At 31.2% G+C, this 27,889-nt stretch overlaps 1 protein-coding gene across 1 annotated transcript in view; it reads right to left on the bottom strand.

Annotated features, from left to right (window-relative positions):
- Positions 1 to 27,889, bottom strand: part of LOC127737213 (uncharacterized) — a 57,700-nt gene that overhangs the window by 6,579 nt on the left and 23,232 nt on the right. The window contains exons 3-4 of the mRNA XM_052247748.1: positions 8,592 to 8,821; positions 1,333 to 2,278 (exon numbers count right to left, since the gene is read on the bottom strand). Coding sequence (XP_052103708.1) covers positions 1,333 to 2,278; positions 8,592 to 8,821 — 1,176 coding nt within the window. The remainder of the gene's footprint in view (positions 1 to 1,332; positions 2,279 to 8,591; positions 8,822 to 27,889) is intronic.

Raw genomic sequence — 27,889 nt, 5'->3', positions numbered from 1 at the left:
AGTGACGCTCGAATGAGAAAATTTACTTGCATGTCTCATCCTTTTATAGTGAAATACAAACTCTCTCTCTTTCATAAATTGTTGACATAGAGATATATCTCGCTTGTTTGTTATTTGATAGTAAAAGAAGGGCGAAAGATACCAGAGGGACAGTCAAACTCATAGATCAGATTAACATCAGATTCCTGACTTAGGACAGGTGTATACATGTATATGAACTGTCTAAATCACATAGCCAACATTGCAATCAATTCACATACAAATAAATTGAACATCAACTTATTATACGTCATGTCCAAATGTTAAATTTGATTGTTCAATAAGAGGATGATATTTTACTTTATTGCATGTCATTGTTCTCTATTACCCTACACGGAGATGCTCAATTAATTGTACGGTTAATTCAATACAGATGATTGTTATGTACAATCTAGGTTTTATCCATCAAAAAGGACGGTTTTATGGCAGAAAAGAGAGTCTTTGTTTCTTTTGATATCAGTAATCTGTTTTTTAAATAAATAGCTTCAACTTGTGTTCTCCATTATAAAGCATTAAAAAAGCCGTATATTAACATTAACCAACAAACAAACAAACATAATTTTGATTGTTTGTCTGTCTGTTGGTGTTAACGTCTTTTTTTGAAACGACGTTGGCTCTTTCATGTCAACAGTTATTATGATTAAAGAAGCCGAGTTCCTGGACATAACCATAACCTTCGACAGGAACCATAAATTGTTGAAAATTCGTCAAAAAATATATATTTTGCATTAAAATGATTCTTGTATATCAATGGCAAAAATCTGTAAATAAAGTCATCATAGATATCAGGATAAAACTTGTGAACGCTAGACGAGCGTTTCGTCTACGAAAGACTCATCAGTGACGCTCGAATGAGAAAATTTACTTGCATGTCTCATCCTTTTATAGTGAAATACAAACTCTCTCTCTTTCATAAATTGTTGACATAGAGATATATCTCGCTTGTTTGTTATTTGATAGTAAAAGAAGGGCGAAAGATACCAGAGGGACAGTCAAACTCATAGATCGAAAATCACCTGACAACGCCATGGCTAAAAATGAAAAAAGACAAACACAAATAATAGTACACAAGACACAACATAGAAAACTAAAGACTGAGCAACACGAACCCCACCAAAAACTCGGGGTGATCGCAGGTGGTCTGGAAGTTTAAGCAGATCCTGCTCCACATGTGGCACCCGTCGAGTTGCTCATGTTATTACAAACCCGGTAAATAGTCAAACATTTGGTCAACTTTCAGTAACAAATCTCTTACTTAAATGACAAGGTTAGTATACTTCTCCAACTGCTTACCTCTTATATTCCATGGTACTGTATCCTGTTGCGAGGTCGACATTTTTTCAATTTCCTTTATCACTTTCCTATGGCCTTCCTTTAACAATTCATGGGATTCCTTAACCTCTTTGTGTTCTTTCTGCAATATCTGATGGGAATTCTTTACTTTTTTATGGTTTTCTTGTAGTAATTCATTTGCTTTTCTAATATCACTATGTGAGCGTTTAAGACTTCTGAATGATTTCTTAACCTCTTTGTGGTCTTCTTGCAAACATTCTTGGGATTTTCTAACCTCTTTGTGCTTTTCCTGTAACAATTCATGGGATTTCTTAACCTGTGTGTGGTCTCTTTTTAACGATTCATGGGATTGCTTTACCCCTTTGTGGTCTTCCTGTAACAATTCATGGGATTTCCTAACCTCTTTGTGCTCTTCCTGTAACAATTCATGGGATTTCTTAACCTCTACGTGGTCTTTCTGTAAGAATTCGTTGGATTTCTTTAAATCTACGTGGTCTTCCTGTAAGAATTCATGGGATTTCTTTATCTCTACGTGGTCTTTCTGTAACAATTCCTGGGACTTCTTGACCTCTACATGGTCTTCCTGTAACAATTCATGGGATTTCTTAACCTCTACGTGGTCTTTCTGTAGGAATTCGTTGGATTTCTTTAAATCTACATGGTCTTCCTGTAAGAATTCATGGGATTTCTTTAAAACTACATGGTCTTCCTGTAACAAATCGTTGGATTTCTTTACTTTTTTATGGTTTATAAGCAGTAATTCATTGGATTTTTTCAAATCAATATGTGAGCGTTTTAGACTTATAATTGATTCTTTTAGCCCCTTAATTTCATCATTAGACCTTTTGATGTCTATTATCAATTCTTGGTTGGATTGATCTAGCTGTTTGGTTTTTAGGTGCTCACACTCTTCTTTCATTTGCTGTCCACCCAATCTATGAATGGCCTGAAAAAATATATAGAATAATATAAAACATACTGCCCTTGGATGACGGTGTTTAATATTGTAGTTAAACACACGATGGAAAAAAAATATTACCCAAGGGCAGCATGTTTTTTTTTATTATACTGAATGCCTAATAATTTTAGTGTGCACTATGTTATTAATTGTAAAAAAAATAAATTAAGATCATAGTTTACTAATAAGTGTGATTACTTTAATTGCGCGTAACGTAACGTTATACTTTAGTGTTCCGTATTTAACGTCACATTCTTGGTTTCTGTGATATGCTTTCTAATATGGATTTATATATACGTCCCACTGTTTTTTTTTTGTTGTTGTCTAAGTTATCTCAATAACAACAACAAAACGACGGAAACGAAGTGGAATAAGATTCGGCCATATTGGGTGTTAAATGTTTCGAATCGGCAAACCTTGGGCTCAAGCGAGTGTTTATTTTAGGCATTAACACCCGTTGCTAATATTATTACATGTTGCTAAGGGTGGGCGGGGCTTATAAAAGGTTAGTAGAAATTAACAAATGCCACGTGTCCAATGAAATGAATGGATGATATAAACAATTTGCATAAAGTATAATAATACTTTTTACTAACAATTCGAAGATGCAACAAATATTATAGCATTGCAGTTATTGTTTTGTTATTCCTCTTTTGACATAATTGATACCTGAAATGAAATGTGTAGATTCAAAAGGTTGTTTTGAGTATTTATTGTGTCATTTCAATAACTTCCTGGTTAAAATCGAAAATACAATTTGGACCATTTTCTCAGACAATCATCCATTATATACTTTTTAGAATCACTTAAAATTTAGCAGAAGTTGAAAGTTAAATGAATACCCTTTAGATATTCCCAAACAAATGATATCCAACAATTTGAAATCAAGACTCATTCAAATTGATTCTGTGTTTTTTTCCTAATTATTTTATTTTAGGTTTTACAAGAAATGCAAATAATTGAAAAAAAGTCATTGAAGAGCAAAAAAAAAAAAAAACCACAGTCAAATAAAGTCTTGTAGTTAAAGTACTGTTAACAGTTCAAGTTTATTCATGAGAGTTGTTTTTTTTTTTTAAAGAGGGAGATAACTCATAAGTCATTGACACACTGGAAACACCATGACAAAAAACATTTAAAAGACAAACAATATTCTAGAAAACACAAACATAGAAGTATTAACAACACGAACCTCACAAAACAAAACAACAATGATGATCCCAAATTCTCCTTAAGGCTCAATTAAAAGGCAATGTTGGGTTATGAATTGAATTTGAACTCTTAAACTAGTATCTATACCTCATATGGATCAATCATGTAACGTTTGATTTACATTCATCATCAAGTTTTGGAGAAGGCGTTCTCTTTAGCGATTAGATATATTCAAATAAAATTGAGAATGGAAATGGGGAATGTGTCAAAGAGCCAACAACCCGACCAAACAGCAGAAAGTTTATATCTTGTGTCGATACGTAAAACAAGAGTGCACACGCTGAAATGTCTCACCTGTTTTACTGACCACTGATTTTATGTTGAAAGTCTTAGTGATCAAAGTTTTTTTTTACTAAAAGCATTACAGAAATATAATATTTTAAAGATCTATGACAAGAGGTCAAGGTCAGATAAATCGTGTCAGACATACATTTTTGTACATATACATCTTGCGTTTTTTTTTCACCAAATTTAGTTGACCTACTGTGTATACTTGTGTGTAAAAACAGACGACAAAACACAAAAACTTAACATTGAGCAGGTCTTACCTGCCATATAGACATGTACACCTTACTATCATTCCATACGCCAAATATGGTTGACTTATTGCTTATAGTTCTTGAAAAACAGACAATGAACCATGAAAATGAGGTCAAGGTCAGATGATAAATGCCAGACACACTTGTATACCTTACAATTATTCAATACACCAAATATAATTGACCTATTGATTATAGTACATGAAAAACAGATTCAAACACAAAAACTTAACATTGACCAATGAACCATTTAAATGAGGTCAATGTCAGATGAAACCTGTCAGACTGACTACCCGTTACAATCATTCCATTGACCTACTGCTTATAGTATTTGAGAAACCGACCTAATCACGTAATTTTAACCTTTATCACTGATTCATGAAATGAGGTTGAGATAAAGTGAACTCTGTCTGCAGGACATGTAGACATTGCAAGGAACCCGTATACTTAAAATGGTTATCTTATTAATCATGATAGGTCAGAATTTCACCTGACAAAAAAACAAGCATTTATTTTTCAAGAAGTCGCTTAACCATGAAAATGAGATCAAGGACAATGGACATAATATTTGTGGAACTTTCGCAACATAAGGTATCTGCATACAAGAAATGAAGCATCCAGGTCTTCTACCTTTTGTAATTTAAAGCTTTATATTATTAATTTACAACACCCGCGGCGCTGTTGGATAGTCATACATATGTCTCTGATACTACACTTTTCGTTGCACCAGAGACAAAATCCATGAATAAGATATTAGAACAATGCAAAGGTTAACTTAGCATATCCCCACTCATATATCAAAATTTGTGAAAATGTAAAGTATGCGTCCGACAGACCCAAAATGTTGACAAATTACAACTTATCATTGTAAGGATGTAGGCCAAATATAACATGATTCTATTCCGTAGTACTAGAGAATATTGTGATAAATATTTTAAAATATAAATATCTTCAATATACTTAATTAATTAAAGTTTAGTAAAAATAGAGAAGGTGTCTGACAGATCAGAAATATGCTCGCAGATTATAACTCATCACTGTCAAACTGATAACCAAATATGAATTCATTCTTTTAATTTTGCAATACCTGATATATTACCGATGTTATTTCAACTGATCGTGCGGAGCTAACGTTTTAATTTGCATTAGAATATAGCAAAGTGCTCTCGTCCAATGTATTGTAGGATTTGGTGTTTCTTAATTATGAAGAATGAATGAAATCATGTTCTTAGTAAAGGATTAACCATTTGTTTAGGCTTTTTTTACAGTTCAAAACACAGAGTTAATATGAATGAGTTACAAATGCCCCGAAGCACATTCATCAGCTTAAAAGAATTTGTGATGAATACGGAATAAAAGTTAAATTTTGAAACAAACAATTAAATCAAATTAATATGAAGTTTACTGATGCAGTTACATTAATACCGTTTACTTTATATGAGAATGTTAATACATTCAAAATTATCCTATAACAAAAAAAAAACAATTTCAAAGCAATGCAAGAAAAAAAAAGATTGAATAATATATTAATCTTTTGAGCTAATTATACCATTCTAAAATCTCAGATCATTGGATAATGGAATTTAGTTAAACTTTTGAATATAATTTGTAAGCATTGTATTTTAACATGTTTAATATTTCCATGGCAAAAATTAGTAGTAAATGCAGTAGCGGATCCAGAATTTTTGATAAAAGAAGGGGGTTGCACTGCCTACTAAATGGGTGGTCGGCTCCATTTATGCTTCAGTGAATCCCTAAATTATCAACCAAAAGTTTTCCATAAAATAGGGGGCGGCGTCTTGCTTTCCTAAATCTTATGTAAAGGATTGTACTAACAACGGATGTAAAATAAGATTAAGCTTTTGAATTTAATGATTTGAACTGCACATAAACAAAAAAAAATATTCCTCGCTAAAATATTACATGATTTACATTCATACTCACAATCAGGAAACTTTTCTTACCATTTCATTGTACTGTTGTGTCATCTAATGTCTAAATCACAATCTTTTATATTTTCCGAAATTAAAAGAAAGTCCTTACATCACTAAAACTAATCCATACATGAAATAGCTATAAAGGAGTTCATGCATTAATTGCAAACATTGACAATGAAACTAATTTTTAAATACGCCCAATCAAGTCTTAGAGATAATTTATCCTTGAGCACTTTAAAATATTCTAAGTTTGTAAGAGAATGATAATCCCTTTCTTCATGATAAGAACTTGCTAACGCTCGTACTTAATCATGAAGAAAAGGATTATCATTCTCTTACATATACTAAGGACAGTCTATTTGAAAATGTGAAAATGTGAATGATAAGTATGATGGCCGTTATAATTATAATTGATTTCTAATCACCTATCAGTGTCACCACACCGATATACACATGCACTGAGTGCATGATATGGGACGAATTACTGGACACTATATTGATAAATTTATCCCGAAACATCTGTCTATAGATGTACTGGTCTAAAATAAGCGAACCGGTTAAACCTCGCCCAGTCAAGTGAAACAAATCAAGAAATTATTGTTGGTGAAATCATTATGGAACAAAAGGACAAACAGACAGATTGACAAGATGAATGCAATATAACCAACGCTCTTTGATTTATATTTCAACATTGAGATATCATATGGATATTCTACAATAATTCTTATATGATTTGCATATTAGGGAATACGTTGATATGATTGGTCGAGAGGACTTCCGGTAGTTGATCTTGACGTTGTTTATTATTCGATAGACGACGTTGACCGAACTTCTTTTCGTAACCAATGTAAACACGATGGCGGCGATAATAACACCGACGTTAACAAAATTTGTTTCTCTGCACAGTTATCTTTAAATAAAATAACAAACACAAAAACATTCATTTGAATGATAATAAGAGTTTTTGTAGTTTATTTTTTATCAGACAGAAATTTTCATGGAGTACATATTTTGTCAGCCAACAAATATATTCATGCGCCAGGCCTATTCAATGACACAAATATACAATTTACGGGTGATAGAGGTTACGAGTATGAAAAAATAAATTCCTTATCTCCAATTTTAAAAGAATTATCAGGATAAAACGCCTTTTTAAAGGATTTATTGGTGTATAAACTGTACCAAGTCACTCACAAACATATCATAAAAGTCTTTCGGACTTTTATTTGTTTGTGAGTGAATTGGTCGAGTTTATACACCAATGCATTCCTTTAAAAAGGCGTTGAATCATATAATACTTTTCTGGCAGTTTCCGATTATTAGTTTTGTCATGATGTGGCAGCTATTTTAGTGGTAAAAATTCTTACAATAAATACCGGGTAAAATCATTTACTTGTTTTATCATGTAAAATCTGTATTGTTAACAAAAGTCAGCATATTGGCTGCTAACAATATAAAAGAAAACATTTTTGCGGTAAAGGTAAATATTATTTCTTAAGTTTACTAGATATAATATCACAGAATTTGTAAAAAGTATTTCCGTTCTCCATTTTTACTGTATACCTTACAACAAAATTATTTTCATTATACTATGTACACTATTCTTTTTTGCGGTATTGTGTTCAAGGTTATTGTTGTTTTTCTGAAATTGTTTAACATCTCACAGCGGTATAATACTGTTGCCTTTATTTATTTACCTCTTATTTTATTGATTTTGTATTTACACTATGTTTACTTGTGTTAATATGTATTTTGATTGAGTTAAGCCATTTCAAATGATATTTTGTGGTGGGTCTTTCTATGTTGTGTTGCTACACTATTGTTTCCGGTAGGTAAGGGCGATGGTTGGTACCTATTTTTAAACGTTCAAACAAATTGTGACTTGGATGGAGAGTTGTCTCATTGGCACTCATACCATATCTTCTTATATCTACAATGTGTTTACGTTAAATTTTATTAGAATATATTATGACTAGTAATCATGTTCACATATCTTCACACATCGATGTCAATATAATGGAATTTGATGTGACTGTCATACAAGTGAGAGGTTAAGCTAGCTATGAAACCAGGTATAATTAAAGAGTCGTTTGGTAAATCTGAGTGCAAATATATTTGATGCAAGTCATTAAAAGTCTCTTCACTTTTGTTGGTGGATTTAACATACATAAATAAAATACTAAAATAAGAAAGCAATAAATGAGGTGGTTAAATTTGATATATGTTTTTTTTGTACTTCTTTGTTTGATATTTGTTTGTTTTTATTGCGATTAAGATTGTAACACAATGTTGACTGCTGTACCCTTAATTCTAACTAGTTTACCCATTACGTCTGTTTGTTTTGTTCACGCATCGTTGTCAATATAATGAAATTTGATGCGACTGTCGTACAATGAGAGGTTTAGCGCTATAAAAATAGGTTCAATCCACCTTTTTCTACATAAGAAAATGCCTGTACCAAGTCAGGATTATAACAGTTTTAATCCATTCGTTTGATGTGTTTGAGCTTTTGATTTTGCCATTTGATTAGGGACTTTCCTTTTTTAATTTTCCTCGGAGTTCAGTATATTTGTGATTTTACTTGTGAAATGAATATTGATATACATTTATACATACACCAGTTATATCAGTCCATGCTGTGGTGAAGAATGCAGTGTCTACTTTGCAATTCTGCAGATGAGCTAGTTCATTTCTGTAATGTTTTATTCTTGCTAAATCTGCAGCTTGTGTGGTTTCCAAGTCAGATGGTAATTTGTCAAATCCACAAAGAGGAGGGTTCATGGGAGTCAAATTCCTCATTAATAATATCATTAAAGTCACATCAAACGATTTAGAATCTGGAACATCTGGAAAAAAATCAGTTACTTTAAGTTACTTCAAAAGATTAAGAATTTGGAAAATCTTTAAAAAAAAACCACAGATGCTAAAAGTCATATCAAAAGATTGGAATCTAGAACATCTAGATAATACATCGGATATTAAATGTTGCATTAAAAGTTTTTCAATCAGGATAGTTTAAAAAAATACTTCAGATTTTAAATGTCAGATCAAAAGTGTTTCAATCTGAAACATCTGAAAATAAATCAAGATACTAATAGTCACATCAAAGGCTTTAGAATATGGAACATCTAAACTAGAGGCTCTAAAGAGCCTGTGTCACTCACCTTGGTCTATGTGCATATTAAGCAAAGGACACACATGGATTCATGACACAATTGTGTTTTGGCGATTGTGATGTGTTTGTAGATCTTACTTTACCGAAAATTCTTGCTGCTTACAATTATCTTTATTTATAATGAACTTGGCCCAGTAGTTTCAAATAAAAATATTTTGTAAACATTTACAAACATTTACAAAATTTATGAAAAATGTTAAAATTTACTATAAAGGGCAATAACTCCTTAAGGGGTAAATTGACCATTTTGGTCGTGTTGACTTTTTTGTAGATCTTACTTTGCTGTACATTATTGCTGTTTACAGTTTATCTCTATCTATAATATTTAAAGATAATAACCAAAAACTGCAAAATGTCTTGAAATTACCAATTCAGGGGTAGCAACCAAACAACAGGCTGCCTAATTGGTCTGACAATTTCAGGACAGATAGATTTTGACCATTTGAACAATTTTACCTCGTCAGATATGCTCTAAATGCTTTGGTTTCAGAGATATAAGCCAAAAACTACATTTACCCCTATATACTATATTTAGCCATGTCGGCCATTTTTGTACGAAGGCGGGGTCATCGGACATATTTTTAAAATTAGATACCCTAATGATGATTGTGGCCAAGTTAAGTTTAATTTGTCTGAGTAGTTACAGAGGAGAAGATTTATGTAAAATATTTACGTAAAAATTGTTAAAAAATGACGATAAAGGGCAATAACTCCTTACGGGATCAACTGACAAGTTTGATCATGTTGACTTATTTGTAGATCCTACTTTGCTGATCATTATTGCTCTTACACTTTATCTCTATATATAATAATATTCAAGATAATTAACAAAAAAGGCAAAATTTCCTTAAAATTACCAATTCAGGGGCAGCAACCCAGCAACGGGTTGTCTAATTCATCTGAAAATTTCAGCCCAGATAGATCTTAACCGGATTAACATTTTTACTCCTTGTCAGATTTGCTGTAAATGCTTTAATTTCAGAGATATAAGTCAAAAACTGCTTTGAGCCCTGTGTTTAATTTTTAGCCATGTCAGCCATCTTGGTTGGCGAGTGGGGTCATCGGACACATTTTTAAAACAAAATACGCTAGTGATGATTGTGGCTAAGTTTGGTTAAATTTGGCCTTGTAGTTTCAGAGGAGAAGATTTTGGAAAAAGTTAACGGACGACGGATGCCAAGTGATGAGAAAAACTCGCTGTAAATACAAAATTTAGTCCTGGTATCTATGATGAGTTTATTTACAACCACTGGGTCGATGCCACTGCTGGTGGAGTTTTAATTCCCCGAGGGTATCACCAGCCCAGTAGTCAGCACTTCTGTGCTGACATGAATTATCATTGACATGGTCCTATTTATAAATTTACTGTTTACAAAACTTTCGAATTTTTGAAATACTAAGGCTTTTCTACCTCAGGAATAGATTACCTTAGCTGTATTTGGAAAAACGTTTAGGATTTTTGGTACTCAATGCTCTTCAACTTCGTACAATATTTGGCTTTTTAACTTTTTTAGATTCGAGCGTCACTGATGAGTCTTTTGTAGACGAAACGCGCGTCTGGCGTAAATACAAAATTTAGTCCATTTATCTATGATGAGTTTATTTGGCCCTTTGGGCCAGGTGAGCTAAAAATACATCAAAAACTAAAAGTCGCTTAAAAAGTTTTAGAATCTTGAACATCTAGAAAAGAAATCAGATACTGAAAGTGACATGAAAAGTTTTAGAATTTGAAACATCTATTAAACACATAAGATATTAAAGTCATATCAACAGTTTTAGAATTTGGTACATTTGGAAAATACATCAAAGACTTAAAGTCACATAAAATATTGTAGTCTTCAACATCGTAAATATAAATCAGATACATAAAGTCGCATCATAGTTTTATAATCTGGAACATTTGGACAGTACTGGTACATCAAATACTAAAAGTCACATGGAAAATAGATGGGCAATGCATACCTGTGTAAATGAGTGGACCGTTTCAAGTACTATTCTTGTGTTTATAAAAATTAGAAGATTTTTTATGATTGCCAATGAAACAACTCACCACAAGAGATCAAATGACACAGAAATTACGAACTACAGGTCACCATATGGCCTTCAACAATGACTAAAACCCATTAATTGTCCTATAATGTCTTCCGTTTAACATGTTTTGGAGTAAAAAATCTCACTATAAAGAACAGCTGACCAGCAAATAAACACCTCACTTACTAAAAGACACATTAAAAAGTTTACAATCTAGAAATAGATTTGGTATGTTAAATTTTTTTTTAAAGTTTTGACAAAATATTTATTTTGACCTGTTTACAAAAATATGAAAAATTTCTAGAAATTTGAACCGTTCAATTAACAGGAATAATTTGGTTGGCTATATAGCAATTTGACTAACACTAATTTTGATCGTTGAAAAACCTGATTTCTCCTTATTAATAATATGTGATTAAAACACTCTGCTGATTTTTAAGAGTTAACTCCCTTAGGTGTTCTGTACCCCCTTAAAGTCACATCATAGTTTTAGAATCTCGAACATTTAGGAAATACATTTGATACTAAAAGTCACATGGACAGTACACTGACAACAGAGGTTGATTTCAACGGTGCTGATGAGTGAACTGTATAGTTGTTTGTTTATTTAAGCACTCATGTTGAAACAAAAACAAAAAGAAATCTCAAAATCTAGGTAAGTTTTCAATCTTCTGAGACATAACATACATTTGAAATTTAATGAACTAGTTCTTACCATGCCTTAGAATATAACCAGATGCACAAGTTTGTCCATACGTAGATTAAATATTGTCAGTGTAAGCACGGCCATATTGTTTTTCAATTCTTTCTGATTAACATAAACGCTTGACTTAAACATGTTAAATATCAAAAACATCGTATACGCACAGTTTAACTTTTCAACATAACCATTACAAATAATGTATAGTTCTATTTGTTATTACAGTAAAGGGCATTATTGGATATCTGATCAACTATGCAAAACTTTTCATAACGTATTACAACAAGTAGAAGTTTGCAACAACTATATTTAGGTATATTTAAAAAACAAAATAATAAAATTGATTCACACAGTATTGAAAATTGATCTGTCACATATTGATAACCTTATGGTTGGTCTTTCATGTTCATAAGATGGTTTTGTGATGTATGCAAGTTAATTTATTATTTCTATATACCTTTCAAACAATCCTATTATCGAAAATTCTGAATTAATATAAGGAATCTATTGAGAAAAGCCAAATATTTATTAAAATTATAAAAGATCTTTTTTTACTTTTGTCAGACAAATCTTCCGATTAAATTCATTCAAAATTGTTGTGAATATGACATGATTTACATTTTGAAAAATGTCATAGAATCAAAGAAAAACATAGCACCATAGTCCTTTTATCAGGTTTGTCAATTTATTATACTATATACTAAGTAAGTAATTTTTAAATTTCATACGCCTTCATATCAAATTTTTTTCTTGCTTCTTTTTAAGCCACTGACCAGTGATTCAAGTGAAAATTTAAAAGCATATTCAGGACAATAACTCATGTAGATATATAAATGTAGACCATTCTTTGTACTAAACTAACACACTGAGCCGGATTGTTTTCAAACACTTGTTCATAATGCAAGGTAAGAGTACATAGGTAGACATGTCACCCTACCCAAACAGTATTTGATCAAACCAACCAAGCCTGTGTTCGTACTGCAAAATGTCATGTGCTTACCGTACAAGCAGCAAATACAGATTTTCATGTCTGGTTTTACTCTTCTGCGGATTAACCCATGACCACTCACAGGATAATATTTGCATTGTATTATAGACATCTTTGACACATAAGTTTTGGTACGAACAACATACAGATCACAAGCTAGGGTTGTATGTACATATTAACTTTAAATCTTAAAAAGGGCATTTGTTTCATTTCTGCACTTACCAGGAGATTTTGTAAACAAAAGGTTCCACTGCGATTGGTTGATTATGTGTTTCTTCTTCAATTCAAGCAATTTGTTATATTCTTTCTTTATTGTTGCATTTAAACATGCTGGAGCAAATTCACTATCAAAAAAAGTTCTAGCTGCACGAGGAGAAATTCCCGTTAATAACAAACTCATTCGAACATAGTTTTCTTCCTCTACAGAAAGAGATGCCATAGTAATGTCTTCTTTATTCTTTCAAATTATGGACATGATTCTATCAAGCAGAATATTGCAATTAAAACGGTCAAAATCATGTATAAGTTACATGACAAAATTCTTGGCTTTCAAGCTGGCACAAATCTTGGTTGTTGTGCCTCTTATGGAGTAAATCACTATATAATCTGATCTATTATTTACTGAAAAAAAAGACAAAAACAATTAAAATTTCTGAAATTGAATTAAAAGAAACAGTTTTAGGTTACACATACGACTTTGGCAAATATGGCCTTGTTTAAACTTTTTTGTTCATATATTTGCAAAATTATGCTGAAAATATACCGTACAGCCCTATATTTTGATCTTTAAAAAAAAAGTAGTGCGTACGAGTTTTCAATTCTAGGATATAGTTTTTTTCCAAACGTCATAGTAAAAGTTTTAGCCGTAAAAGAAGTTACAAATTTACTGGATGTCTTCGGGATAGTTCCTTAACTTATTTATTATCTTCTTTTACCAGACTAAAAATGTTGCGGATACATTGTAGTTGTCTCAATAGCATTCATACCACATCTCCTTATCTTTATACTTTTAACAGCCCAAGGCCAATTAAGAACACTACCAGAGAAACATCAACAACAAAAAAGAAATCTAGAATCGAAAAATTGTCTCTTTTGTTGTAAATTTTTTTTTAATTCTCATGTTAACAATTTGTTTTTCATATGAAATAATGTACTTTAAATTATCCAATTAATCATCGGAAAATTCAGTCAAATTACCATGTAATTAAATGTGCTATAATCGCTGACATATTGAATTTGTATTTTATTTCTTCTTCTTTCAGAATATGTCATGAAAATGTCAGGATAAATTTTTTGTTTGGTTCACCGTAAGTATTCTGTTGATGTACATAATAGAGCAATAAAACACGCTCCAGATGTATTTTGTCATTGGATTAAGGTTACATACCCAACATCTCCTTTTATTTGCATACTTTTGAGATAATTTAATTTAAGATATGATAATCAATGGTTCAAATTAAATATCAACATATATAGCATTTACAATTATATTGAAGGTTCAAAACACTTTATTCAATAAGATCATAAATATCAGGCACAATGGTTTGAAAAATCTACATTGTATCTTCAAAATTCTTGTAATAAATGCTTGACAAAATAAAGCCATAATTTCACATGTTGTTCCAGAAAAGATTCTTCAGAAGGTCTTTTTAGCCATATCTTTTCAAAGAAGATCATCGACTTACCAAAAATCATGTTAAAACAGATTTAATCACAAACTTTAACATATAAACTAGGGATGTCAACGAGACTTGAATACTCGAGTATAGATAATTAGTACTAAGTTAAGAATGCTAAAAAGCAAAATAACAAAAATATTGAACTCCGAGGGAAATATGAAACCGAAAGTTTGTAATCAAATGGCAAAATTAAAAACACAAACACATCAAACAAATGGATAACAACTGTCATATTCCTCACTTGGTACAGGCATTTTCTTATGTAGAAAATGGTGGATTCAACATGGTTTTATATCTAGCCAAATCTTTCACTTGTATGACAGTTGCATAAAATTCAATTACATTGACATCGATGTGTGAATAAAACAACCAGACAGTAGGTAAAAATTGTAAAACATAGGGGTAAAGCAGTCAACATTGTGTTATAATCTTAATCAATATAAAATCAAACAAATATCTCAACAAAGAAGAACAAACAGGCATATAGACACATCACATTAGCAAAAACAAAAGACAAGCATACAAAAAATAAAAGCAACAGTAGTATACCGCTGTTCAAACTAGTTATCAAAGGTACCAGGCTTATAATTTGATACGCCAGACGCATGTTTCGTCTACATAAGACTCATCAGTTACGCTCAGATCAAAAAAGTTAAAAATCCAAACAAGTATAAAGTTAAAGAGCATTGAGGACCCAAAATTCTAAAAAGTTGTGCCAAATACGGCTAAGGCAATCTATGCCTGGAATTAGAAAAGTCATAAATCGATTTAAGAAAACAAATCCGGATTAGAAAATAAAACCGAGGGAAACACATCAACTATAAGAAGAAAACAAAGGAACAACAGGAACACTGAAGTGCAACATAAACAAACGCCAACATACATAGAAATGAACTATGTATGTTTATCATAGCACAATAACACAATGTCGGGATGTATAAGTACCGAGCCACGTCAAAAAGATATTACCAAAATAGCATAAACAAGTAGTAATTTACAAAGACAAATAAAAGAATACTATAACACCTTATTAAGATGATCAAGAACGTCAATAACTAGACTACAAGACCCTATTGTATTATTTGTAATGTTGATACGGAATATTTATCAACAAAGTTTTGGTATCTTTCAATGAACTGTTTTAGAAAAAGGATGAGACGTTCATTGACATACCCTTGGTTCATCAATTTTTTGTTCAGACACTGGTGACGTTTTACAAAGTCTGAAAAGCAGCTGCAAGCTCTTGAATACCGAATGATTTGGGAAATGTATTTCCAATATGCAGGTGAAGTCGGTTTATTGAAACCAAGTTGGGGGACATTGATAATTTTAAAAGTAATATCGTTTGTCATAGATTCTGGTACTGAGATGCCGTGTCTGTTGTGTCTTCAATTTCTAGTTCTGGTGGATATATTAATGGATTCAAATCAGAAAAGACTGGATTGATAATGGAAAGAAAATATCAATATATCTGAATGAGAAAATAAATTATCTGGCTTTTGTTGTTTTATCTTTTTGTTATTGACAAGTGTCTGAAGGAACCCCGACTCATATGAAAATATGAAGAGGTCAGCAAGGAGAGGCACACAGTTCGTTCTCATAGGAATACTGACAATTTGCTGAACAAGACTTCCTCCAAATTCAACAAATATGTTGTCAGTAAGAAACTCTAGCATACTGATCATTTGTTCCTCTGTGTGGACTTTTTATTTTTTTGTTCCCTATTAACAAAATATGCCGTATGGTATCTCAGTGTACTAAAAGTGCTACCATTTTTATTTTGAAAAACACTGGGTTTTATTTCTTTTATACTATTCTTCAATTTCATATGGGAAATTTGGTTATACAGGGTTGAAAAATCAAAACTTTTGATAAAACTAATTTCAGAGAAAGATAGATTTAAAATTATCCAGAAGTTCTTTAGAGTTGTTAAGAATCCACATATTGTTAATACCACTACGTGAGTTCAAGTGTTTTTTCTGTAGACCCTCAGTCACTGCGGACAGAATTTCTGTCAATCTAATGGACAATTCTTTCGTCGAACATGCAGGTTAGCCGGCAATGTACCGTAGTTTGTACGGAATTTTGTGACGCTTAGGTATCCGATACAAACAAGGTAAGTCCTCCGATTTGCTATTCAATATAATGTTCACTGAAGCCATGAAGGGCTTATGATTCGCCAAAATCCCAGCCTTGCCAAATGATATGTTTTTGTATGTGTCATTACCTGTTTGTTCATTTATTCTTAATCATAGACAATAAAGATCGATGTCGAGTGTTGTTTCCCCGTGCGAAATTCGAAATCACAACCTCGGTGTTGACGGGCTAATGATACAGTAGTTGGAAAACTTAGACCACTCGCCCACCGAGGCTCCTGCAGAAGGATATGAACTTTGATGTCCAGTGGGACAAATCTTCACATGAATAAATGAAGATAAACATGAATTATACTCAAATGTGTCAGCAACCCCCAAAAAATAAATCACAATATACATCTAGACGGTAACATATAATCTTCAACAATTAACTGGTTTCCAGGGGTTTAATACGGACTCAGGTCGCAAAATGGTAATGCTTCCATACAAAGAATCATGGGAATTTTTATTTGAATGGTGTTCTCTTAGCTTGCAAAGTTGGTTATATGTGAGCCTTATATATTCAGGTGATGATAGTTTTTTGTGATTTTTGGAAGAATTTGAACTGGATTACACGATTCATGTTGAGTGACCAATAATGAAAAATGTTAATAAAGTTATTATGTACATGCTTTAAAACAATTCTGTTCTAGTACATTTTCTGATTTAACACGTACAATTATGATAACAACATTTACACATTTATAAGTTACAGTACAGTTCAAATCACAATGAATGAATTGGTTAAAAATATTGAAAGTGGAATGGGGGTTTAAATTTTCGCGCCTTATAGCAGTATATTGCGCAATGATATCGTAAGTCATTCTCATTGCCGTAAATAGCCACTTCAATTAATTTGGATTATTACAATAATCAATTTCAATTAGAAAACGATCTTCATATTGGTAGCTTATGAAGCAGATTCACACTTGATTTGCACTCGAAAGGACCAACCAATATGCGACAAATATATGTAAACAAAATGTGATGTGTCTGGAGATATACATGAATTATACTCAAATGAGTCAGCAACCCACAAAAAGAAATCACAATATACTTCTAGAGGGTAACATATAATCTTCGACAATTAACTTGATTTCCACTCAAAATGTGTCTGTAGAGTAAGAATGTCTTGTTGTCCGCCAACTATCAGAGGGATTTCTGACAAAAAAACATTTGACAGAGTACAATTTACTATCAGCAGGAATAATGCATTAACATTATCTGTGAACAAAAAAAAAAAAATGCAACCCCTCTTCCCCCACACTCCTTTTTACAGTCAGAAAATTATATAATCATAGTTCCTTGTTCTGACGATTTCTGTTCCTTGTCTTTTTCCGGGGGGAAACATGGGCTTTAAATGTAAACAGAATATTTATTTTGCACTGTTGTAAGTAAATCGTGTTTAATGAATCTCGAGACTCGCCATGCTCTACAAAATGGCTATGACAAGGAAAGGTCGTCCAATACCACAAAACAACTGTCAAAAATATCTTCCCGAGAATCATATGGGAGACATAGCAGAATTAAATTCAAATATTTTGGGGAGGAAAGTGGTTTTCGTGTTAAGGCCATTTTGTCGAGCATGGGGAGTCTCGAGATTCATAGAACAATTTACTAATACAAATTCCAATTTTATTTCTATGCTAAATTTAAATCCAAATTATTAAAGATATATTGTTATTTGACAGTGTTTTACTAGCACAGTACACTTTCTTGGACAGAACGATAAAACTGTTCAGCATGATCAGATTGACAAAAAAATATTTTTTAAAAGTTTTATTTATTTACAAATTCAAATGGTTATTCATGTTATTTGGTACAATTATTTCTTTATCACTTATGAGTGTACTTTTAACTTAATCAAAATAGCCAATCTGAGCTTGTAGCCACACATAAAATATAGATCAGTTAATAAAGAAAATTTTCATGATTATACTGAATTCCTAATATAAAAATATAATGAGATGTAGTATGATTGCCAATGAGCCAACAACATGTACCAGTATCCATCAAAATTCAAATGAAATAGATATAAGCAATTAAAGGCAACCGTACAACCTTCAACAATGAGAAAATCTATACTAAATAGTCGACTATAACAGGCCTCGACATGAAAAATATCAAACAATTCAATTGAGAAATGAAATATGAGAAAAAGCAATCAACGACAACCACTCACTTGCAGGATCCTGATTTGGGACAGGTACTTTAGAATGTAGTGGGATTTAACAGGTTTGAAGGCGCCAACCCTCTCCTTACTTGGGACAGTACTATGATGGCACAACAAAAGATCAAACTTATCGAAAATCAAATATGAGAAACAGCAATAAACGGCAGCTACTCATTTACGGGGCCCTGACTTGGGACAGACACTTTTAGAATGTGGTGGGGTGAAACATGTTTGAAGGTGATAAGATGACAACCCCCTAATATGGGACAGTGGTGTAACAGCACAACACAAGAACAAACTATCAAAATCAGTTGAATAGGGCTGAACTCATGAGATCGATACAAACCATTGGCAATCATACCACATCTTCTTTTTTATAAAACAAAAAATGCAGACCGGAAGTGGATTGGTATTTACATATCCCTAAAAACAAAAGACAAAAATTACAGATCTGAGATATCAATCAGTACACATCCAACATCCAATGGATTTCTTGTAAAGACGCCATTTACAATCAAGAAAAACATGACCTTATACAATGCCAAAATATAGATATCGACATATTGTAGTACCATGAAAGTATTATATTTGGTGAAAGTATATATGTGTATAACAATGATATATAGTATTGTTTTGATTTAATGATAACAGAATCAAAACTAATAAAAACTTTATTCAAAGAAATGATTACAGTGTTCACTTGTTAACCTTTAAGGATATGGCTTCAGGTACAATTTTTGGTTGTGTACGCGTGAACGCAGGTGTACGCGCGAACATTAAATTGACAAACATCATTCTTTTATCACTATATACAATTATCTCAGGAGACTGATGCGTGTGTGTTTCTACTTTAATATAATAACACGCATTCATCCTTATGATTTCATCTTAACAACAATTGCTGTTCATGCTTCTGAAGAAAGTTTAATTTCAAGCAGAGTAGTGGCTTCAGCGAAGTCTAACATGCATACTCATTCTGATCTTACCTACATAAACTATATCATTTACGAATTAAACATAAACAATGACATGCAAAATCAGCGGATTATTAGATGAAATAATATAGAATATGTGTTTCACCTGAATTACTCGCTTGTCGTTAAATCTCATGTCATAATGATGAAAATATCACCTTGTACAAAAAATAAAACCAAATATGATTTACTTACAGTTAACTCGAATGTGTTACAATGAATAATGATGATTATTCTCGGCAAAATACTTTTTCTTGCAAATTCAATAGATCCTATAACTGTGTTGTGTTTGTTTACTATTTATAAATTACAACTTCCGTAAGCACCATGTGTCGTTTGTGTACTAGGTGATCGATAAACAAAACTGTTGTCTCCGTAATTTCAATAGTTTAAAACATAATAGGTTTAAATGTCACCTTGTTTTTTGGGGTTTGTAAAATTCAACGTAAACATTCGCTAGTACATTTAAAAAATCAGGTCAATAATTTAATGAAGTTTAGTGTATTTTAGAAGTTTATTTCCATCGAATAATTCACAATATACTAAAGGGAAAACAGTATGGCTGTTTTAAACCAGTTGTACGTGCGAACTTGAAATTGATACAATTCATTCGTGAATTGAATAAGTCAAGTTGTTACAAGGGGACTGATGCTAGTGTGTTTATACCTTAACCTAGCAAATTTTTGTTTGCATAATTAGTTTTTTATGTTTTTCATATTTTTTTTCGTTTCTAATAATTATTGAAAACGGTATAACAAATAAACATGATTTAGTTTCTAATGTGAAACGTTTCTCATTGTTAATATATATTTTTTTCTATTGTCGATCAATTTGAAATCAAAGGGCCTTTTTTCGACGAATAATTGTAAAAATAATTGGAACATTTGTTTAATGGGCAGTTTGTGTTCAATGTCATACAATTTGTTTTAATATGAAATACAAGGATGCGAATATATAAATATATAAAATTAAGGATAGAATAATGCATACAGAGAAAGATAACAAATATGAATTATGTTTAAAGATAGGGCTCGTCTTAATCATTTAGTTCTTTAGCCAAACCTATTTTATTTAAACCAGTAATCATACATTCGTATTTGCAAATTGAAGTTTGCATATCGGACATTATTATTTGTTTTATCAGCGGATTTGTAAATAAGATAATATATATTATATAAGTGTTCCCAGAATAACTATCTTTTTATCGTGAAATTTTATGTTATTATAATGAGAATATAACCTTGTACAAAAAAAAAATAAACAAATACAATGTACTTACAGTTAAACAGAATGTGTAATAAATCATAATGATGAATCTTTTCAGCAAAATAATTTTTCTTGCAAATTTCAAATGAATTTTTGTCAAGAAATTGGAGTGACACGGTGTTGTGTTTGTTAACTAGGTGATCAAAAAACAAAATGGTTGTCTCCTTATGTTAGATAGTTTAAAATTCAATATATTTAAATGTCACCTTGATTTGAATGTATTTGTAAATTTCAATGCAACCATTCGCTAGTACATTTAAAAAAATCAAGTCAATAATGTAATGATATTAAGTGTATTTAGAAGTTTATTTTCATCGATTAGTTTACAATATACTCCAAAGAACACATTATGACTGTTGTTAACCAGTTGCACGTGCGAACAAAAAATTGATACGATTCATTCGTGTATTATATAAATCAAGTTATTACAAAGGGACTGATGCTAGTGTGTTACTACCTTACCCTAGTATTACGCATAAGCTCTACTGAAAGCGTTATAACATCAGATGCTAAACATGTCACAGAACATTCTAATTCATGCGGTGTGTATATTTATATGCCGCTTAATGGACGGCTACAGAAATATCGGCTCTAGCGAAGTTTTTTTAACATGTCATGTGTACAAATGTATTATTTTCATTCAAATCAAACCTCCGTTAGATATATCATGTACGAATTAATTGTAAATAATGTCATGCAAAATATTGTTTGAACTTGAAGTTTTTTTTTATGTTTTTCTTATTTTTTCCGTCTCCAACCAAACTGTAAGACATGGGCACGGCTATGAGAAACAGTATATTTCCGATCCTACAACACTGATACATCGAGTTTATAATATGAATTTACAAATAATTGATAACCATAAAACAGGTACGTTACACTTTTGAAGGTGAAACGTTCCTCATGGTAAAAAAATTTGTTTGTCTTCGCTCAATTTCAAGTCTAAGGGCCTTATTCGACAAATACTTCTTGTGAACATGATTGATATATATATATATGTTTAATGTGCAGTGTTTGTTTAACATTAAACAATTTATGATAAGATGAAATATAAGGATACGGATTTATAAATATATAAGGATGCGAATATATAAATATATTAAATTAAGCATAGATAAATGCATACCGAGAAAGATAACAATTATGAATTATGTTTAAAGACGGGGGCTTCTCATAATCATTTTGCTCTTCATCCCATCTATTTTATCTAAACCAGTAATCGTGCAAATACAGTTTGCATACTAGACATTATTATTTGTTTTATCAGCGGATTTGTAAATGAGATAATATGTAACACGAGTGTCAATTAAATAACTCTCCCTTTTTCGTGAAATTCTATGTAATTATAATGAAAGTATAACCTCTTACAAAAAATTAACAAAAATAAACTTCTTTTAGAATGTGTCATCAATCACAATGATGAATCTTTTCTTGCAACTTTTCAATAGATCTTTTTTCAATGAATTCGGAGTGACACTGTATTGTGTGTTTGTTTACTAGGTGATCAAAAACAAAATGGTTGTTTGTTTATGTCAGATAGTTTAAAAAATCTATATATTTGAATGTCACCTTGATTTTTAGTGCGTTTGTAAATTTCAATGGAACCATTTACTAGTATATTTAAAAAATCAAGTCAATATTTTAATTATGATAAGTGTATTTTAGTCGTTTACTTTCGTCGATCAATTTACAATACAGTTATATGTATTTTAAAAGTTGAGATTCACATTATACATATCATACGTGTTACAATTTCTGTAGGAACTTATATTTGCTATGCTGTATATCCATAAATAAATGCAATTAAATGTACATGGTTTTCATTATGTAAGTGCCATTATTTTTAATTATTTAAAAAAATAAAAATTACATAAGCAACAAGACAGGTGCCACATGTGATGCAGGATCTGCTTAACATTCATGGGCAAGAGGTCATTCCCGGTTTTTGTTGGGGTTTATCAAGCTCAAGCTCAGTCTTAAGTTTTCTGTGTTGACTGTTGTTTGTCTTTTGGTCTATTTTACTTTGCCACGGCATTATTCCGCCTATCTTTTATTTTTATTAGTTTGAAAAAATGGTTATTGAAATGTATTTGATAACTTTGTCATGTAATTGACTTCGTTTGTCTTGTGAGTGCTTGACCATGATTTTGTTTTGTGTCACGCGAACACTAATGGGTATCAATTAGGGATTACAGTAGTTCACCAATCTTCAAATCTAATAAATATATTCTTAAAACCCTAGTCACATTAAGAATGAGGATCGCGTGAACATCCAAAGGAGCGAGACCATGTGCTTCGACAATCTGGGACCGTGTGAACATATCAAACCCCTTCAATGAAGTCCGAATATAGTGAATATGCACGACCGTTACGTATCAATTGAGATATGCAAACACTATGTAATGGAACAGAGTGTATGATACTGCTGAATAATGGTAATTCTACACTGGTATAGTGTCAAGTGTTTAGTAGATTCTATTTTGAAGTCATCCATAAGTGTCATAATCAAGGAAATATCAAGATATGAACCAGATCTTTAAGTTTTGTTAGTATCGTGATACTTTTGTCATCTATTTGTTAGCGTTGGCTGGTTGTCTATATGTCCCAGGGAATACGCTTCGTTGAGTATCACGTGTTTCGGTTTTGGAATGATTTCAATGAATTTTTTTTATGAATTATTTAATTGCATTTAAAAAAGTAAGCTGTTTTGTTAAGCCCCTTTTCACCCTCAAGCTTTTTCGTTTTTGTCTTTATCCTTGACCCTCCAATCTGGTCTTAATTGTATCCCTCTCAAACAAATATTGGTATTGATGGAATCGGTTTTTATTCTTATATCTACCAATAATTGTTCTCTGACCACATGAAGACCCCGACACATGTCATGTGCATTGAATTATTATGATACGCTTTTTATATAACTCATTTGCTATAGATTGATACTCTCTTCTATTTTTTTTATGAATTTTTGGTCCTCAATGCTCTACAACTTTGTACTTTGTTTGGTCTTTTTTTACTTTTTTTTATTCGAGCGTAACTGATGAGTCGTTTTAGACGTAAATACAAAATTTCAATTGTGTTATCTACGATGATTTTATTTGTATGACTGATTTCATGTATTAAATAATTCAATAAATTTGAATTATGAAACTGTGCTGTCTACTTAAAATTGGTAGCTTCATTGCCTCAATAAATTGCTGTTTATAATACATCGAAACGTTACAACTATTATGATGGAAATGCTTAATAGATGATATGTTATCTAGATCTACTGTCTGATGAATGTTATTACTTAAAAACAAATAATTAGATAACTTTTAAAAAATTTGCGTTCACTTTATCAATGGCCCCATTTCTAATCAATAATAAAATTCTATATTATTTATTATGTCTCTCGGGTAGATATTTTTCTTACAGGAAGTTTTTTTGTTTTAAATTTTTTTATTTATATTTTTTAAATATCACGTTCTATGCCTCTAAAATAGAACTTATTGTATACATACTTAAAGTAATAATGCTTCTGATGACACGACAAGATTTCTTGTATAATGAAGATAATATCAGAAATTTCAGTCAAAGACATCAGACTTTAGAATATTGACATGTGTCCCCCTGTAGTCACCAACACAACAAATATTATCTTTCTGTAACTGTATCAAGAAAATGTGTGAGTATAGATATAACATAATAACTGTTATACAAATATCCGAATCGTCACCTATGTTCCAACACTTATATTTCATGTGATGAATACATATATTTAAGGTAAGTTTTAAAATCCTCTAGCATAGTTGACTTAAGTTAAATCAGTTCTCCTGAAATTAATCTGTTTCGTTTCTACGTCCAGATTTATTCTTTACCAATTTATACTTTTGAAAAGGTTTAAACCTAAGGTTTCGAGCATACCTGAATAAGCACCATTTAGTGCGGACGGATATCGATATAACGCGTTTTCACATCATTAAGTAGGAAAAGCTGTTAATGAACTATCAGTCCCTGCGGGTAATATGCACTCTAAAGCATGTCCTTCGGTACTTGCATTTAAAAAAATACATTATGTTATTTAGTTTCCAGTTCACAAATGCTGAAATTGCACTTCAAAAGTAAAATAACAAAAAAACCGAACTCCAAGGAAAATTCATATCGGAATCCCCTTATCAATGGCAAAAACAAAAACTCAAACACATCAAACGAATGGATAACAACTGGCATGACCTTATGTAGAAAATGTAAAAAAAATCCAGGTTTTATAGCTAGCTATACCTCTCACTTGTATGACAGTCGCTAAATATTCCATTATATTGATAACAATCTGTAAACAAAATATGCAAACCCCGCCAAATAATGTATGTATGTGCCTGTCGCAAGTCAGAATCCTGTAATTTAGTGGTTGCCGTTTGTTGCTGTGTTATATTTTTGTTTTTCGTTCATTTTTTTGGCATAAATTATGCCGTTAGTTTTTCGTTTGAATTGTTTCACATTTATCATTTCAATGCCTTTTATAGATGGCAAGGCGGTATGGGCATTGTACCATACATATAAACTGATATCGTATTGTATGAAATCACTTTTGTATATAAATAATTAAAAAGACAAATGTGTATCAAAGGACATTGCTATTTATCTTAGTGATGGGTAATGCATTCCTTCAAAAGAAAAAAAATGATGACTATAACATTGTAAAAATTGAAATCAAATAAACTTTCACGATATTTATGCTAAAAGAATAATATTTGTCTACGTTTTCTAGCGCTATAATTAAAAAGTTTTTCATAACCGATCAAAATTTGTTAAGAATAATTGAAAACTACACAAATTGTTTCAAGCCTTGTCTAATGAGGATGATTGAATATAATGATATAAAGATATGCCAGTTTAAATATGTCCAATAAAATATACCATTTGGATTAATAATTACATGTTTTTTTCTACCTAGTAAATATTCCGTTTAAGCTACATATATTTAGTTTGAAGCATATTAAAAAATTATGCTGTATCGGTCTATTAGGAATTTTATAAAACATTTTGTAAATATAGCAGTGCGTTTAATTCAATAGAATATTACCGTTAGATTGTATCAACCTTTTAAAAAATTATCTAACAAACTATATTTCAATTGTTATTTCGAGAGAGAAAAGAGGCGAAGAGAAACTGATAACAGAATGACTATCAGCGAAAAAGGACGAAAAGACAAACAAAAATTAACAAATCACTACATAGAAAACCAAGGTTGAGCGACACGACCCCCACTAAATCATAGGTGATCGCAGGTGAATTAAACACACTAATGATTGTTTGGGTTATTATTATCAAACTGACAATAAATATACTATCAGATTTGGAAAAAAATATATTGCTAATTCATCGACACTCTTTAAAGACGTGAACCTTACTAATGGTACAATACACAGTAGAAATAATTCATACATGAAACACATTATTAATTACAATTCATTTAAAAGGACGTAGGAAAAGGGAGACGAAAAACAAGTCTTTTTTTTTCTCATACCGTGTTTCATTTAATACAACATCATAAGAACTTACTGTGTTTTGTCGAGAAATAAAGTGTCACTCATTATTTTTTCTACTATAAATAACAACGAAACTTGTTGTTATACAAAAGCTAGCGTAAATAGATAGAACTTTATACACAATAAAAGAAATATGGTGTTACATAAAATGTTGATATCTTAAACTTCAACTAATCGAAAACTCATAGATATTTCGTGATATCTGAAAATTTTTGAAGAGACAGACAACATACTGAGAGCACGTACAACTAACTGCATTGTAGATTGAAAATAGTGTTCAAGATGTTCAAAATTTAATACTCACTTACTCAACTACTGTCTTCGTCAGACATTTTGTAAATGAAACCGTTCTACCCAAAGATAATACATAAACATTTTGGCAATAACACCAATATATATTGAATATGAAACAGTTAGTTACCATTTTGTCCGTTACTTTCAAATACTGACTTTAATTCGTAGATCATATGATGTCTCGGGGTAAAAATAACGACAACTTGATTAACTGCCAAATACCCTAACAAATGTATTTTGTCTAATATTAAATGTTGAATACGTCATTGGAACATTTTGTTTATCACCTTTGCATCAGGTGCTTCTTAACCATTTAAAATCCTACTGTTGTCTTATAAATGAAATAAATTCCTTGTGTTTTGTACTTATTGTAATACGATTCTTTGGGCTGGTAAAGTAATCATAGATAGTTCTTACCCTAGAATTGACCTTTAATATTTATAGCAATAGTAAAATTTTAAATTACATTTACATCTGCTTGTGAACATAACACTTTAAAGATATAATATTGAACACCATGTGAGGTATGACTAGATGACGTGTAGGGAAGTACAAACACAAATATTTGGCGTAAAAAACTGGTTATGTTTACCTTTGTTCAACCTATATATAAACGTCTTTGATTTATTTATCAATTATCCGAAAGTTAACTTTTAAAATAATAAAGACTGTGACCATTTTATTATTTTACATCATTAATCATAGTACAACTAATCAAAGAATTCAAATACAGAAAAAATATTCAACGAGTGACCGAATAACAGATTAATTCACGAATGCGGGTAACGCATGAGTTACTTATCAGTGTTGTTCGGTCAAGAGCTGAATATTTTTCGATATTTGAATTATTTTATTAGTTATTCTTTATTATATGACAATGGGCTTTTTAATTGAAATAAAGAAAGAAATGTAAGGAACTATATCTCTTTCTACGCATTCACATATTGTTTTGATGCAGTAGAAATCTAAAA

This window comes from Mytilus californianus, unplaced genomic scaffold, assembly GCF_021869535.1.
Source record: "Mytilus californianus isolate M0D057914Y unplaced genomic scaffold, xbMytCali1.0.p SCAF_4, whole genome shotgun sequence".
NCBI classification, from domain to species: Eukaryota; Metazoa; Mollusca; class Bivalvia; order Mytilida; family Mytilidae; genus Mytilus; species Mytilus californianus.
This window is presented reverse-complemented; position numbering and strand designations above follow the sequence as displayed.